The following is a 14826-nucleotide window of genomic DNA, read 5'->3' on the forward strand; positions in this document are numbered from 1 at the left end:
TTTTCCAATTGGATTTTACCCACCCAATTTGAAAATCCTAAGTGAAACTACTATTGGTTCACCATTTTTTGCAGAATTGGGGAATGGAGTGATGATATAGTGTTTCTCTGTGATTATGCTTATTCATGTCCACATTTTGAACATAAATGTGAAGTACTTTTATACATTCTAGACAACCTTTCTGGAGTCATATACTAATGGTACATCATTTTATAAAAATGTTCTTTTAGGATGTAACATAATACGAATTACAATTCTTTTAACCACTTTTTCCCAGTATATTGTGTTGAAAGATACTTTCAATCCCTGATATGCCAATCTGAACAAACAGGCTGATCTTGTTGCTTCACATTCCAATTTTGGAAAGGTATACGGTTATATTGGACGTATCTTGAAGATGATCTGCTAAGAGCATAGAGAAGAAAAATAATGACAAATCAATTGTGGGCTGGGGATGGGTGGACAAGAGTGAGGACTAGCCACTAAATGTCTTAGAAAAGGGTTTTGTTCTTATTTACTTTTCCTCTTAAGCCGGGCCCCAACTGTCCAATAAATCATGATAAGCATGCTCTGCCTTCAGTGAATGTTATGTTTACACATTCATATGAGAAGGGATTTCATAATATTTCAAACTAAAGAAAACCAGATACATGTGTATAGAAGTAACCTGCATTTTTCAAGGCTTTCTGCAATTTCCTTATGTAGTACAGTGTTAGTCCCTTAGCCCCACCAGATATTTATTACCAAGTTGGGGTTTTCAACTACCAAGGTGGTTATATGTTTGCAAGTATTCTTCAGGTGACTTGCAAGTGACTTTTTAAAAGCAGATAATGCTTGAGTGAACCCTAGGAGCTATTTTTGCAAGACACATTGAACCAGGGGAAACTCTGGTCTGACTTAATGCCTCTTGATTATTCTTGAAGACCATGTTGCAATAAAAAAGGTAGATATTCCTGCAAAAAGCTGCACATTCTTAACACATCGGTAGACATTCTAATCTTGTATAAACGGACTCTCCTGCCAAAGGTTACTGCCTGATGAGACACTGCATTCTCTTCTGTTGATATCCATATTCCTTTTTTTTTGTGCTCTGTATTTATTTCAGCAGTAACATGTCCCTGGATAATTTAAAAAGCAATAGGATAGCTTAGCCTGTTGAAAGGTTCACTGAGCAGCAACAGTATCATACAGTAGACTACCAGTGTTTATATACAGTGCCTGGCACAACACTAATACTGCTTTTTGGCAGTAGAGATATTGCATCCACTTCACATTTTAAAATTAAACTTCTGGACAACTGAATAGGGAAAATGAATCTACCCACAGGGTCTGAGCTAGGATGCTATTTAGTCCTGAAAAATATCAGCAATGTGTTAGTCTCTATTGGTAAAACCAGATACACTATTTGTAGCTCAGGGTTGAAATAAGGGGTCTTTGGTGCTCTCTGAGCTTGGTTGTTTTCTTGCATTACTCAAACTAGGTAACATCAGCGCTAGCAACAACCCCTCATATTTGGTTTTATTCCTCCCACAACTGAAGAGAAAGGCCAAGGGAAGCAGAACATAAGACGCAGGAGAAAAATAATCCCACTCTGTTTCTGTTTCTTTCCCCCCTCTCCTTTGTACACAGTCTGAGAAATACCCCAAAATTAGAATTTGCTGACCTTTGTGCTGATAGGTTTTCTTTACTAGTTATACATTAATATTGTATTGGAGTAAGGTTTTTTTTCCTGAATTCTTTGAGAGATATCTGCAGGGTGTGATCCAAGTACACATTAGAAATGTGTGTGGAACTTTAGTCATAATGTTCTGCTGGCTGTAACATTTTGGACACTCGTGGACATAGCCAATTCCAATGTATTGTAGATATTGGTGCATAATCACAAAAACTTCATCTAAATCCATCCTCACTGTGAGAGGACAGGCTGCTTACAAAATGGCCAGCACCTGTGTTGCTTCCATTCTGTCCCTTTAAGACTTTTTCTCAGCCAACACAGCAACTATTGGCTATAAAAGCTGAGCAGAGAGATAGCTGGCGGTGTTAGTGTTGGGGGAGGGGATGTATGTTTGTCTAAGTAAAAGCAGGTAGGAAAAAAATATTGTTTTCCAGCAGTAGGGCTCACAAGGATTAGTAGATGGAGAAGCAATAGGAGGAGGTTTAGTAGAAGTGGGAAAAAGTGGAGTAGTGAGCAGTGAGTACTAGCCTCTGAATGCTTGCATGTGTGTTACCTAAGGACCTGCCGTGGTTCTGTTGGCTCTGATAGGTTTTAGAGCCCATTGACTTGGGGTATGCCTCAAAGAACCTGTGACATCCAGAATGAAACTCGCTTGGTGATTTTGTGCTTAAATTATTGTTGAATCTCATAGAGTTATTACTGTAAAGAAAAAAAATGGAGGGTGTGCTATGCAGACCACCCTGAAATCCTAATTACAGATTGATACAAGAGCTTCATAAGAGGGACTCTACAAACACATGCGCATTCTGGACTATAGTGGGTTAGAAACGTAGTTAATAAATAAATTGTATATACAAATTGTATATTCCCAAATCTAATGTTCAGGACCAAAGGTTTGGCGGCTTCTCCGCAGAGTGTCTGCATGTTTTGAAGAAGAAGAAAATTCTATTCAGGAGAAGATTATAAATATAATTCATCTGCACAATAATTAGGAAGTGAAAACCACTTTTCCTCCAACGGCAACTTGGCCATAATGGTAATATACAATGATTAAAAATTGGTTTGGTGGTATCAGTATCTTGCCTACTGAAGCATTTTGAAATTTCACAAAATGAGGCAGAGGCAGAATAGGTTACCATCTTAAATCTTATGAGTTTATACAATAGCAAGATGAAATTTACTCAGATCTATTGCTAGATGAGGATTCACTAAGGTTCCCTTGTTCAGGGCCCTTCAGAATGGAAGCAGCTTGTTCAAGGGTTTCAGGATTTACAGACAGACCTCTTAACCAGATTGCTTACAAGCAAAAGCTAAAATGTCTTAATGTCTTTATGTTGAAATAGCTCCATTTAAGAAATCCCTAATCATGGAAAACGCCTAGAAATTTCAAAGATGCATTTCTGTGGAATATTTTTACTTGCCACTAGATGGTGCTTCATTTCAAAACATAGAGAAATAGGAATATCCAGTTTTCAAAGGAAGAGAACTCTTTAAAGAAAAATAGTACTTTGGATTTATCATGAAGGTTATTTTATGGAGTGAAAAATAAAGGGCATTCTACAATGGGATTCCACTCATTCCAGAGGCAAGGCCCTCTTGCTTTCTACTTTTAAATACCTAAATAGGCTGGGTGTCCTTCCTCTATTGCTAATAAGAAAAAAAATCTCAGTGTGACCATTTTACTTTAATGGAGAGAGTGCATTTCACAGAGGGACATGGGTGCCCCTTGGGGGTGGGTAGGAGTTATATTGGGGTGGGTGATCCTTTCTAGGAACATTTTTTCCTGGAACACCTCTAGTTGAAGGCAGCTGTTTATTTATTTATTTATTTTTGGGACTTATATGCCGCCCTATCTCCCGAAGGACTCAGGGCGGCTAATAACAATAAAACACAATAATACAAATGTTAAAAAAGATTAAACTAACAAGCCCCAATGATAAAATGATAAAATATTAAAAATATTCTACTTAAAAATCCCTATCATCAGTCCAGGTCAGCCTGATGGAAGAGAAATGTTTTAAGGCCGCGATGAAAGGACCAGAGATCCGGGGCCATCCAGAGCTCAAGGGGAAGTTGATTCCACAGGGCCGGCGCTCCCACAGAGAAGGCCCTCCCCCTGGGGGTCGCCAGCCGACATTGTCTAGCCGACGGCACCCTGAGGAGGCCCTCTCTGTGTGAGCGCACCAGGCGATGGGAGGTCGTTCCTGGCAGCAGACGGTCCTGCAAATATCCCGGGCCTAAGCCATGTAGGGCTTTATAGGTAAGAACCAGCACCTTAAATCTCACCCAGAGGACAACCAAATTTGTTTGGCAATTTGTTGCCAAATTATGAGAATTTTGTAGGGTTTAATAAATAGGGTATAGAGCAGACATCTCAAACTCGCGATGTCACGTGACGTCGCGTGACGTATCGGAACTTTTTCCCATTGCCGGCAATGGGATGGGCGCGGTTTCTCCGTGACGCTCCTGCCCACGGGCCAGCAGTTTGACACCCCTGGTATAGAGGATCACATAGCAGCCTTACGTATGTCTCCAAAATGGTTATTAGTGTATTTATTATTATTATTAATAAATGATAATAATATGCTGGAAGGGACCTTGAAGGTCATCTAGTCCAACCTCCTGCTCAGGCAAGAAACCATTTCAGGCAAATGACTCTCCAGTCTCTTCTCAAAAATTTCCAGTGCTGGAGCATTCACAGCTTCTGGAGGCAGATTGTTCCACTGATTAATTGCTCTAACTGTCAGGAAATTTCTCCTTAGGTTCTAGGTTGCTTCTCTCTTTGATTCGTTTCCATCCGTTGCTTCTTCTCCTGCCCTCAGGTGCTTTGGAGAATAGCTTGACTCCCTCTTCTTTGTGGCAGCCCCTGAGATATTGGAACACTGCTATCCTGTTCCACCTCATCCTTCTCTTCATTAAACTAGACATACCCAATTCCAGCAACCGTTCCCTATATGTTTTAGCCTCCAGTCCCCTAATCATCTTTGTTGCTCTTCTCTGTACTCTTTCTAGAGTCTCAACATCTTTTTTCCATTGTGGTGACCAAAACTGGATGTAGCGTTCCAAGTGTGGCCTTACCAAGACATTGTAAAGTGGGATTAAAATGACTTATGTGACCATGTTTTTAATTAAATGGGGCACAATTTCCCATGGTCCTGTTTGTTCCATGTCTCAAACATTTTTTATGACCCAGGTAAAAGGGTGAAAGGCTTTTGGAAAGCGATTTTTTTTTCCTTAACAGATAGATCTGAATAGAGTATTTTGGCTTGTAGTTTTAAATCTTGGGGATTGCACTGAAAAAAGGCTGCAGTGGAAGAACAAATTAATCTTTAGACCTAAAGTTTGGTTTTACACCCAAATGATGGTTTCTTTTGGGATGGTGCTGAACTGATTGATAACTCACTTATTTCCAAACTTGCTTGACAGAGGTTTTGGCTGTTACTGCAGGAATGCTACATATTCAGTGTTGCATATTGCCACTCCTACTTTAGTGGCTACTATGTTTGGTGACTGTTTGGAAGTATGACATTTTTTTTTTAAAAAAAAAAGCCAACCAATATATGAATTTATGATCAAATTTTGTGCACCTGTTAACACATGCCAAAGTGAGAGTAAAGCTAGAGTAGCTATATGAGAGATCTTTATTAAATGAGAAGGCAGCAAATAGTGATTTTCCCAGTGTCTGTCTGTCTGTCTCGCTTAGTGATCATTTCACTTCTGATTAAAGGAACGGATTGCAATCACAAAACAAGTAGAGAGTTTAGTTGCTTCCTGCAACTGGGAATGATGAACAATACGGAGTTACAAACTGAATAATCTTTTCCCTTGTGGGATTTATCTTGTTGCCTGTATGCTCAAATGATTTAGTCTTAAGGACCAGGTAATACGTGGTCCCTGTGTTTAATCTCAAAGATGGTTGAAGCCATCTCAGAAGACCCTGGTGAATTCCATTATGTGAGATTGTTGTGGAAAAAAACCCCCAATCCATTATAAAAGAATGGAGATCTGAAACAATTAAATTACCTAAAAGTGTATTCGCTGAGTTCTCAGCTAAACTGATTGAGACTCCTGACAGTAGATAGGCATATATAGGAGATAAAAAAAATTGCTCTGACAATCAGGAATAATTCATTACATTTGCATAAACGGAACCCATCCTTCTCTATAACAAAAATAAGAATTCGCCTGAATTTAGGCCTTGAGGCTGATGCCATAGTCTTATTTTCTCCTAATCTACATTTCTTTACTACTGTATCACAAAATAATCCCTTGGCCTGACATTTCTGTGCCTTCTTATCTGGCTTATGCTCTCTTCCTCAAGGTCATTTTAAACCAAGTGATGGTCTCAAAAGGCCTCCTGAATCCCTGCAACTGCTCTAATTCGGTGCATGAAACATGATTTAAACATAAAAATCTTAACGTAAGAAAACCTACTTTCAGAGAATATTAACTTTTAAAAACGCCTCGTTGTCTTTTTTTTATTAAAGTTTTACAATTTTTTTTTACAAAATATATCCCCAAAACCCACCCACCCCAAACCACCCCCCTTCCCCAACGCCTCGTTGTCTTTTGAAACATTCATCTGACGTTATGTCGATTCATAGGTGGGCAAATTTTGTCAGCCTCCTAATGTCAGGAATTAGAGCCACTTAGAGCATACTTAAAGGGACGCGGTGGCTCAGTGGGTTAGGACGCTGAGCTTGTCGATCAGAAGGTCGGCAGTTTGGTGGGTCAAATCCCGAGTGCCACATAACAGAGTGAGCGCCTGTTACTCATCCCAGCTTCTGCCAACCTAGCAGTTCGAAAGCACGTAAAAATGCAAGTAGAAAAATAGGGACCACTACGGTGGGAAGGTAACAGCGTTCCGTGCGCCTTTGGCGTCTAGTCATGCCAGCCACATGACCACAGAGACGTCCTCAGACAAGCGCTGGCTCTTCGGCTTTGAAACGGAGATGAGCACCGGCCCCTAGAGTCGGAAATGACTAGCACGCATGTGCGGGGGAACCTTTATCTTTACCTTAGAGCGTACTTTAGAATTTATAAAGCTATTTTGTTTCCTCTGTTTGAACCTGGATAAAAACATGAAAAACATCCTGTCTTATTAAAAATACTGGGAATAATGGTTGCTTTCATCACTTATTACCAGCTTTAAAGGGGACTGTGGAACCTGGACATAAGCTCCAATTTCAAAGATGTGTGTGTTGAGGGTTGTTTTTTCCAGCAGCGTCTTTTTCTTTTTGGAAGCTCTCCATATCTGAGCCTGCAGCAAAGGAAGTTATGTAAATACTGTCTTGCAGGATAATGTGTGTGGCATAATAAAAAGTCCACCCTGTGATTATTCATTTACCAAACTCCCCAACTGCACGTTTTTTCCTTCTTTTCTAAATCCATACTAACTAATTTAGGATGACAGTTGATGAAATGGTCTAATCATAAAAGCTTAGGCTGTAATCTTTAAAGAGATTACTTAGATAAATAAAAAAGCACGGGCAGGCTTGTGTTTTGTGGGATAAAATTAGGCTTCAATTTGTTATAAAATTCTTTGCAGACAAGCCCAAAGAACTTTCAGCTGAGCACAAGAACTTTGCTGACACCAAGTATTTAAAAATTGAAAACAAATTTTAGTCCTATTTTACTCTTATTAAACTGGCTTCTGTTCAAATACCTTCTTGGCTGTGGGTCTTGCTGGCCGTATTGATCTCTTGTTCTAAATGAGAGCTATTTAGGGAAGCTTCTAACTTGTAAATTCACAAGCTCTCCCACACCATCTCACTGTATTTTCTTCAAAAGCTACACTCTCAGAGGATAGATTATAATGCATCAAATACAATGTCAAATATCTTGGAACACCGCTTTATGGTTTGTAACCTTTCTGGGAGGGAAAAAAGATTTATGACCTTTAATAGGCAGAAACCATTTCTTACCATTTAATCTGACACCCTACCAATAGCTAAGAAAGTGGGGATTATCATGGAAAGGAACACTAGTGCATAGAGCAGTGATGGTGAACTTTTTGGTGTGTCAAAAATTCAAAAAATGCCTAACTTGACTCTACTGGCACCTCTCTCTCTCTCTCTCTCTCTCTCTCTCTCTCTCTCTCACACACACACACACACACACACACACACACACACACACACACACACACAGAGAGAGAGAGAGAGAGAGAGAGAGAGAGAGATGCAATTTATAACAAAGAGTTGCTTCAGATCTGACCTTATGTTGTGCCTGAGTCACATTTACTGAAGAAGAATTGTCTTGGGCAGCATACAAAATGTATAATGTACATAAATCACATGTTAAATGCTTATGATCTTGTGGGGCTGCATGGAGTCCTGGGCCGCATGCATTTAGATTGTGAGACGGGTGGCATATCAATTTAATATTTATGTATTTGTAATTTTTTTTTATTTGTCTTTGTCTCTCAGAAAAATGATCTCTATCCATGGCAGCTCTGGGCTGCCAGAGGCCTGGAAACTTCAGAGAATGCTTTTGCCTGGCCTTTGCAGACTCCAAAAGGATGGGCAATTGCACCCCATTGTTGTACTCTGTTTGGATGCTCCGTAAGCCACACAAGAGTGGGCCGTCTTGCATGACTTGCAGGGGGTGCAGAGGCTGTGCGACTGCACACCACTAGTGTGGCCTCTGGAGGCTCTTGTGCTTTTTTGGAGGCTGCATGAAAAAGTGGTGTGCTCTTGGGCACCCTCTGGAAGTCCTGCAAAAGAGTCCTGCTCTTAAGCGGCCTCTGAAAACTCTGAAAACCATGCAAGAACATTCTTGCTTTGATTTCCAGAAGCTTCAGCGGCCACACAGAGCAAGACCCTCTTGTGCAACTTCCAGAGGGTCCAGGGACTGCATTTTTGTGCGGTCTCTAAATCTGTCACCAAAAATGACACGCATGTCATAGGTTCGCCATCACCAGCGTAGAGCACCAAGACCATAATTGTAAAAGGTTAGTTTCTTTCATGCTTAATAACATCCATTAATGAGTTTAAGGCTTTGTTATTTTATACGTTGGCAGGGTGATTTCCCTTCTTATTTAAGCAGTGATACTATATCTATGCTGCTGTAATTTGCAGCAATGTTAGTATCAGTCTAATACTAGACTCCTAGTGAAATGGGTCTCCTGTACGACATCAGTATTAACAAAATATTGTTGATATTGTGAAAGATCCTCAAGAGGTTTACCTTTACAGTATGTTATACCAAGGAATTTGGGGAGATTTGTGGAATGTGTCACATAGTTTGTCATATTTAGGACTTAACGACACACGTTCCATTAGTCCTGGAGCTGTCTATAATAATTTATAATATTGATTTACATAACCACCCATCTGCTCCTGTGACTCTGGGTGGCAAACATAGGATTCAAAGGATAGGGCAGATAAAGAAAGCTGTTGTAAGCATCTACTGTTTTTATTTTTTCTTCTCCCACCAAACGTCATGTGTCAACAATAAAATGTCTCCTTTACATGTGGTGAGGTAGAAATTGAGGAGGATTAGGTGGGTGCCTGAGATGTAATATTTGGTAGCCTTTCTAGAGGACAAAGGGAAAAGTTTGAGGTTGGGATTGCTTTGAAATTATGACCTGAGTGGTTATTTCTTATGTCTAGAGTTTTGTTTTTTCCCCCCAAAGGGTTCTAAACTGTTATCCAAATTTTATTTAGCGTATGGCTGGTCACACACAATATTAAAAACATTTCATATTTATAAGTTAAAACAGTTAAAACAATTAAAAAGAAGCAGTAATAAAACCTAAGAGGAAACCAGAGATAACATTTCAGAGTTTGATGTCGAGTTTGGAAATCCAGTCAGTAGCTACCGTTGTTACGCAGAGGAAGTCCTTAAAATCTCCTGGGTATTTTCTATTAATGCATTCTGTCACTCTATGTTGGATAGTCTGTCGGGAAGCCCCGCAATCACCCCAGTATATCCATCTCTTTCTCCTTTGCTCTCTTTAATAGTATACCATCTTTATTTTTTGAAGCTCAAGCCTATCGGTCTTTCAAGAAACTAGACTGGTATTTAAAAACAGGTCTACAGTCTTTCAAAATAGCACTAAACCTGAACATTGAGCTTCTGTGTCTAATCTCTCCTCTAGCAAAAGCAGAAATGGCTCTACAGGGACGTGACCACTTGGGAGAGGGATGGTTGCAGCCGTCTAATATGACTAATTGGAGCTAGGAAGATCCTAGCAGATTCAATAGAAAAAGGAGAAGAAATAACAATTTAACAACTAAGATGACTTTAAGCGCCTTCCACTCTGGAGTGGAGATGAGAAAGAAGCAATGTCACGTGGGGCATATTTTTTAAAAAAATTATTAGAGGGATATGTTTGTGCTGCAATTAGACATGGGGATCAACCAATTTTTGTTTCCTTCTCTGCCTGGACTTGTTAGTGTGTCCTTAATTCAACTTGACATTCTCCAATTGTGTTGGATTTCAATTTTTAAAATTGGGGTAGGATTTCCAAGACTTGATTCATATAGAAGGCAACAAACTGGAGAAGGCAGCCTTAACAAGTAACTCAAAAGAAGATAACACCAAGCCATCATATTTCAGTAAGGTTGTGTAGAAGATACTTACAACTTGTTGTTACTTCACTGAGAAGTGAATAATTCATCCAAGATGGTCTCCCTGACCTGAATGAAATATAAACATTTGATTTCCATGCATGGATAAGAAAGAAATTGATCTGCCAACTGAATTCATAGAGTCAAGGAACATCCAACAATGATAGAATCTAATACTCATCAACCAATACATACAATAGGATCTCCAAAGTTGGCAACTTTAAGATTTGTGGACTTCAACTCCCAGAATTCCTCAGTCAACTTGGCTGTCTGAGGAATTCTGGGAGCTAAAGTCCCCAAGTCTTAAAATTGGACAAGTTTGGAGGCCCCCAACTAAGACTATCTTTTATCCCCAAAATGGTCCAACATAGTACTGCAATTTTTGTGAATTAAACAGAATTAACAGGCATCAAGAAGTTGAACAGTTTTCATTATGAAATGAAACAAAACACCAATCATTTAAGAGAAATGGCAGCAGCACCAATCTGAAAACAAGGTGCTTCTCTGTCTTGTGAACATTTAAACACATGAAGCTCATGCTTGCATGCAAATGGGAAACGAACTAAAAATGAATATTATTTTAATTCTATTTTTATTAAATTTATAATGCTGTCAATTTCATTATCAAAGGTCTCTGGGCTTTAATATTTAATCATCAAATGTTTGTTCTGAGGCCATTTAAACATATTATTATTAGAAACATTATTTTTAAGCAGGTATTATTGCTTACACAATTTTCAAGACTTTTTATATTCTTTGGCTTCCTTCAGAACTTGTCTTTCATCATCTTTGGGGTTTTTTTAACCAATTTTGTGTAAAGCCTCAAGATGACATTAGGCAATGTACAAAAGCAATATTGCATTTCACTGATTTAACTAGAATTAAATAATACAATTTGTTCTTATTTTAAACATACTGCAATCACAATTTGTATTATTGAGTAGAAACCAAAGCAATCATCTGACCTTCTCAGGGGAAAATTGAAGACTAACAAACCATACAAAATATTTAAGTTTTCAGAGTCATTTAACTAACATTTTTCTCAAGAGACTACCATCACATCTATTGTTAAATGAGAAATGTAACAATTTTCTCATAGTAACACACAAGATTGCTTATCTATAATGGGAAACACTGTGGTTCCTCTCATTTAGCTTAATTGTCCAATATTCCAAATGAATACTTTAAAACCATCTCTTTTGAAACCTGAAAGCACCTTTTATGTCTACTTTATGTAATGTTTCTTAAATAGGAAGTCTGACAGTGAATACTTTGTTCATTCATTCTTCAGGCATTTTCGTTGTCACTTTAGAATTAAGAAAGCTGCCTGCCAGATGATTAACAATAAAGAGAAAGAAATGGAAAGATAGCTCTTTCTGTAGTTGAAGAAACAATTCAATTTTTGAAAGAAACGCTTAAAGTGTTTAATAACAGAACAGAGCAGGAGTGAAATGGAGTAACATGTTTTACAAACCCCAGCAAATAAACACTACACAGGCATGGCTCAACCAAAAAATATTCATGCTCTCAAAATTTGTTCAGTGGAGAACTTTCAATTTGTTCTGATTGCTAGATGTAATTGTCAATAAGACAAAGATAAGTATTCAGTATTTTCAAATATGTAGCACAGTATTAAAAGAATCACAGAAAAAAGCAATGAGATTTTAGATTGAATTTGAAAATCTTAAAAATAGGCAACTCAAAAGATTTGTTAGGTCATATTTATAGAACGCTGGTGAAGTATGACTCATAATCTGAATAGGTAAAATACTGTACAATAAAATAGATTCATTAATAGGGATGCAATAGCGGGAATTATTTCAATGGAAGAAAATGTTAAGTATACTTCAACCATTATTCTTATCAATGGTATAATACTCCAGGGTTGATTTCTAAAACTGACAGTTCATTTTCAATGACCAGCTTGGATCATTCCTTCCTATTTGGTGGCAATACTATAAAGCTCAACAATTCTGGAAAATGATTCATTCCAGTAAGGAAACACGTCTTAAACGGTGAATTTGTTTTCAACATATATTTTATTAAACTTCATGAAACTATATAAACCCTGAATTGGCTTTGTATATAACTGCTGCAAGCATACTATATGCTTTTTACTGGAACAGTTACCCGATCCTTTCAGTGGAAAAATGGGCAACCAAGTTGAAGGTTATGTGCTTTGTTATCTATTGTAATTTTTTTATTGACAGAGATTTCAACTCAAACTGGAAACCATTTTTAGATTCAAATATTCTGTTTTGTCATCTTTTTCATACTTGCGTTTTCTTCAGATTATTCAGCAAAAAGAGAAAAACTTCACACTGCAAAGTGATGGGGAAAATATTGTACTTGTTGTATAAGCTGAACTGCCTTCCAATATTCTGCATTCCAAGGGCAATGGTCTTTTACACTAATCCCAGTCTATACATCATGCAAAATACAGGTAGTCCTTGACTTATGACCGCAATTGAGCCCAAAATTTCTATTGCTAAGCAAGATATTTGTCAAGTGATTTTTGCTTCATTTTATGACTTTTCTTGTCACAGGTGTTAACTGAATCACTGCAGTTGTTAAATCAGTGAATCAGTGAATCTGGCTTCCCCATTGACTTGGCTTGTCCGAAGGTCGCAAAAGATGACCACATGACCTCGGGATATTGCAACTGTCATAAATACAAGTCAGTTGCCAAGCGTCTGAATTTTAATCATGTGACCATGGGGATGGTACAGCTGTCGGAAGTGTGAAAAACAGTCATAAGTCACTTTTTTCAGTGCCATTGTAGCAATAGCAATAGCATTTAGACTTATATGCCGTTTCACAGTGCTTTACAGCCCTCTCTAAACGGTTTACAGAGTCAGCATTTGGCTCCCAATGATCTGGGTCATTTTGCCAACCTAGGAAGGATGAAAGGCTGAGTCAACCTCGAGCTGGTCAGAATCAAACCCCTGGCAGTCAACAGACGTAGTCTGCAATATTGCATTCTAACCATTGCACCACCATGACTCTTTGAATGGGCACTAGGGGAACTGTTGTAAGTCAAGGACTACCTGCATATGCTTCAGTTTTGAGAATTATTTCTTACAGATACCTTGATAATATATCTAGTGTTCAAAAAATGAGACATCCAATAGACATCTTAGGATTTTTATGCTAGTACAGGTAGTCGTCAACTTATGACAATTAGGATTTGAATGTTGGTTCTGCATTGATCCAGTCATTAAAAAATTCACCACATGACCAGACCCAATCTAATGGCCGTTTTTTTACTGCAGTTGTTAAACAAAAACTCATGGTCAATGAAGGAATCCAAGTTCTCCAATTGACTTTCTTTTTTTTTTTAATTTAAAAAGTTTTACAATACATTTTGGCTTTAATCCCCCCCTCCCCCACCCCCACCCAACCCTCCCTATCCCTCTCCCCCATTCCCTCCTCCCCCCCCCCGACTTCCCAGAGCTAAATACAGGGTATAAAATCAAAAAACAAACATAAGCACCCCTATGTTATCAGCAATAAACTATTAATTCTATCTCCCTCTAGCTCATGTAAAATGAATACAAACAATATTAATATTACAAATAAAGTAAAAAAGAAAAAGAGGAAAACAGAAAAAGAGCTTTACTCAGAATAGATTTTCTTAATCCCAGTCCTTATTCATATTAATTTAAAAAAAAACAAAAAACCTTTCACCTACTATTTACATTCTCCAACCTTTCTCTAATTTAAACAAATTCTCAGTTAAGCGCCAAAAGCGCCTATCTCTATTAACCTTAATAATCTCCAACCAAACTAAACCATGATCAAAAATAATTCTTGCATGTATCACGCCAAATGTCTCGCAGTTAATAAAAAGAGTAGAAAAAAAAGGTTTAAGCAGTCTGTAAGACAACTTGTTGTTAATTAGGAGCTTGCATACCCATTCTTAGTTCAACACATACTTTTAGTCCATAACCCTAATATACTTTTCTAACAAGCAAATAACATCAATCTTAAATTGTGTTAAATATTAAAAAAAAACTTTCTTTCTCCTCTATGATAAATTTAATCCATTGACATTCTAATTTAAAAATTTAATCACCAATCTTAACGCCCCAAAGCTTTTGGAGCACGTCTGTCATGACCCCCAAAACTTCTTTGGACCGCGCCCCTCCCACATCTTCACTGTAAGTACACTTTGGAGATTCCATAACTTTCTGCTGGTCTTGCTCTTGCTCTCGTCTCGCTCTTCTTAGGGCGGCACGCGTCATCCTCTGGCCTCCTGCAACATCCGATGAAACTGTATCTTGATCCCCTCCAACACCATTGTCCTCTATCTGTCTATCTGCAACATCTTGAAGCTTTCCCTCGCCGTATCCCTTTACAGCTTCCAAAAATGATAGGGGGGTTGCTTTTAACACATTGCTATAAAAATCACGTGCCTGGGCCACAGTAACCAGACGATGTCTTTTACCTTCATGCGTCACCACCAGTCCAACTGGAATCTCCCATCTAAACTTAATATCACATTTCTTAAGTTCCTGTACAAGAAATGCAAAATCTTTCCTTCTCCTTAAAATCTTCGGAGGAATCTCTTTTAAAACC

The 14826-nt window shown here is 38.2% G+C and overlaps 1 protein-coding gene across 3 annotated transcripts in view; it reads right to left on the minus strand.

Annotated features, from left to right (window-relative positions):
- Window positions 1-295: 295 nt before the first annotated feature.
- The window catches only part of ATF2 (activating transcription factor 2), an 81641-nt gene continuing 67110 nt past the window's right edge, over window positions 296-14826 (minus strand). Inside the window, exons 12-14 of one of the 3 annotated variants that reach the window (XR_014024636.1) lie at window positions 10262-10317; window positions 6819-6935; window positions 296-402 (exon numbers count right to left, since the gene is read on the minus strand). Coding sequence is in view for 1 of the 3 variants with exons in the window: in XM_081313974.1 (XP_081170100.1) it covers window positions 10295-10317 (23 nt within the window). In the remaining 2 variants the exon portion in view is untranslated. Of the gene's footprint in view, window positions 406-6231; window positions 6936-10261; window positions 10318-14826 lie in introns of those variants that run through there. The other 2 variants (XR_014024637.1, XM_081313974.1) reach the window with 2 other exon arrangements.

The sequence above is a fragment of the Vipera berus genome (genome assembly GCF_964194415.1).
Source record: "Vipera berus genome assembly, chromosome: 1".
NCBI lineage: Eukaryota > Metazoa > Chordata > Lepidosauria > Squamata > Viperidae > Vipera > Vipera berus.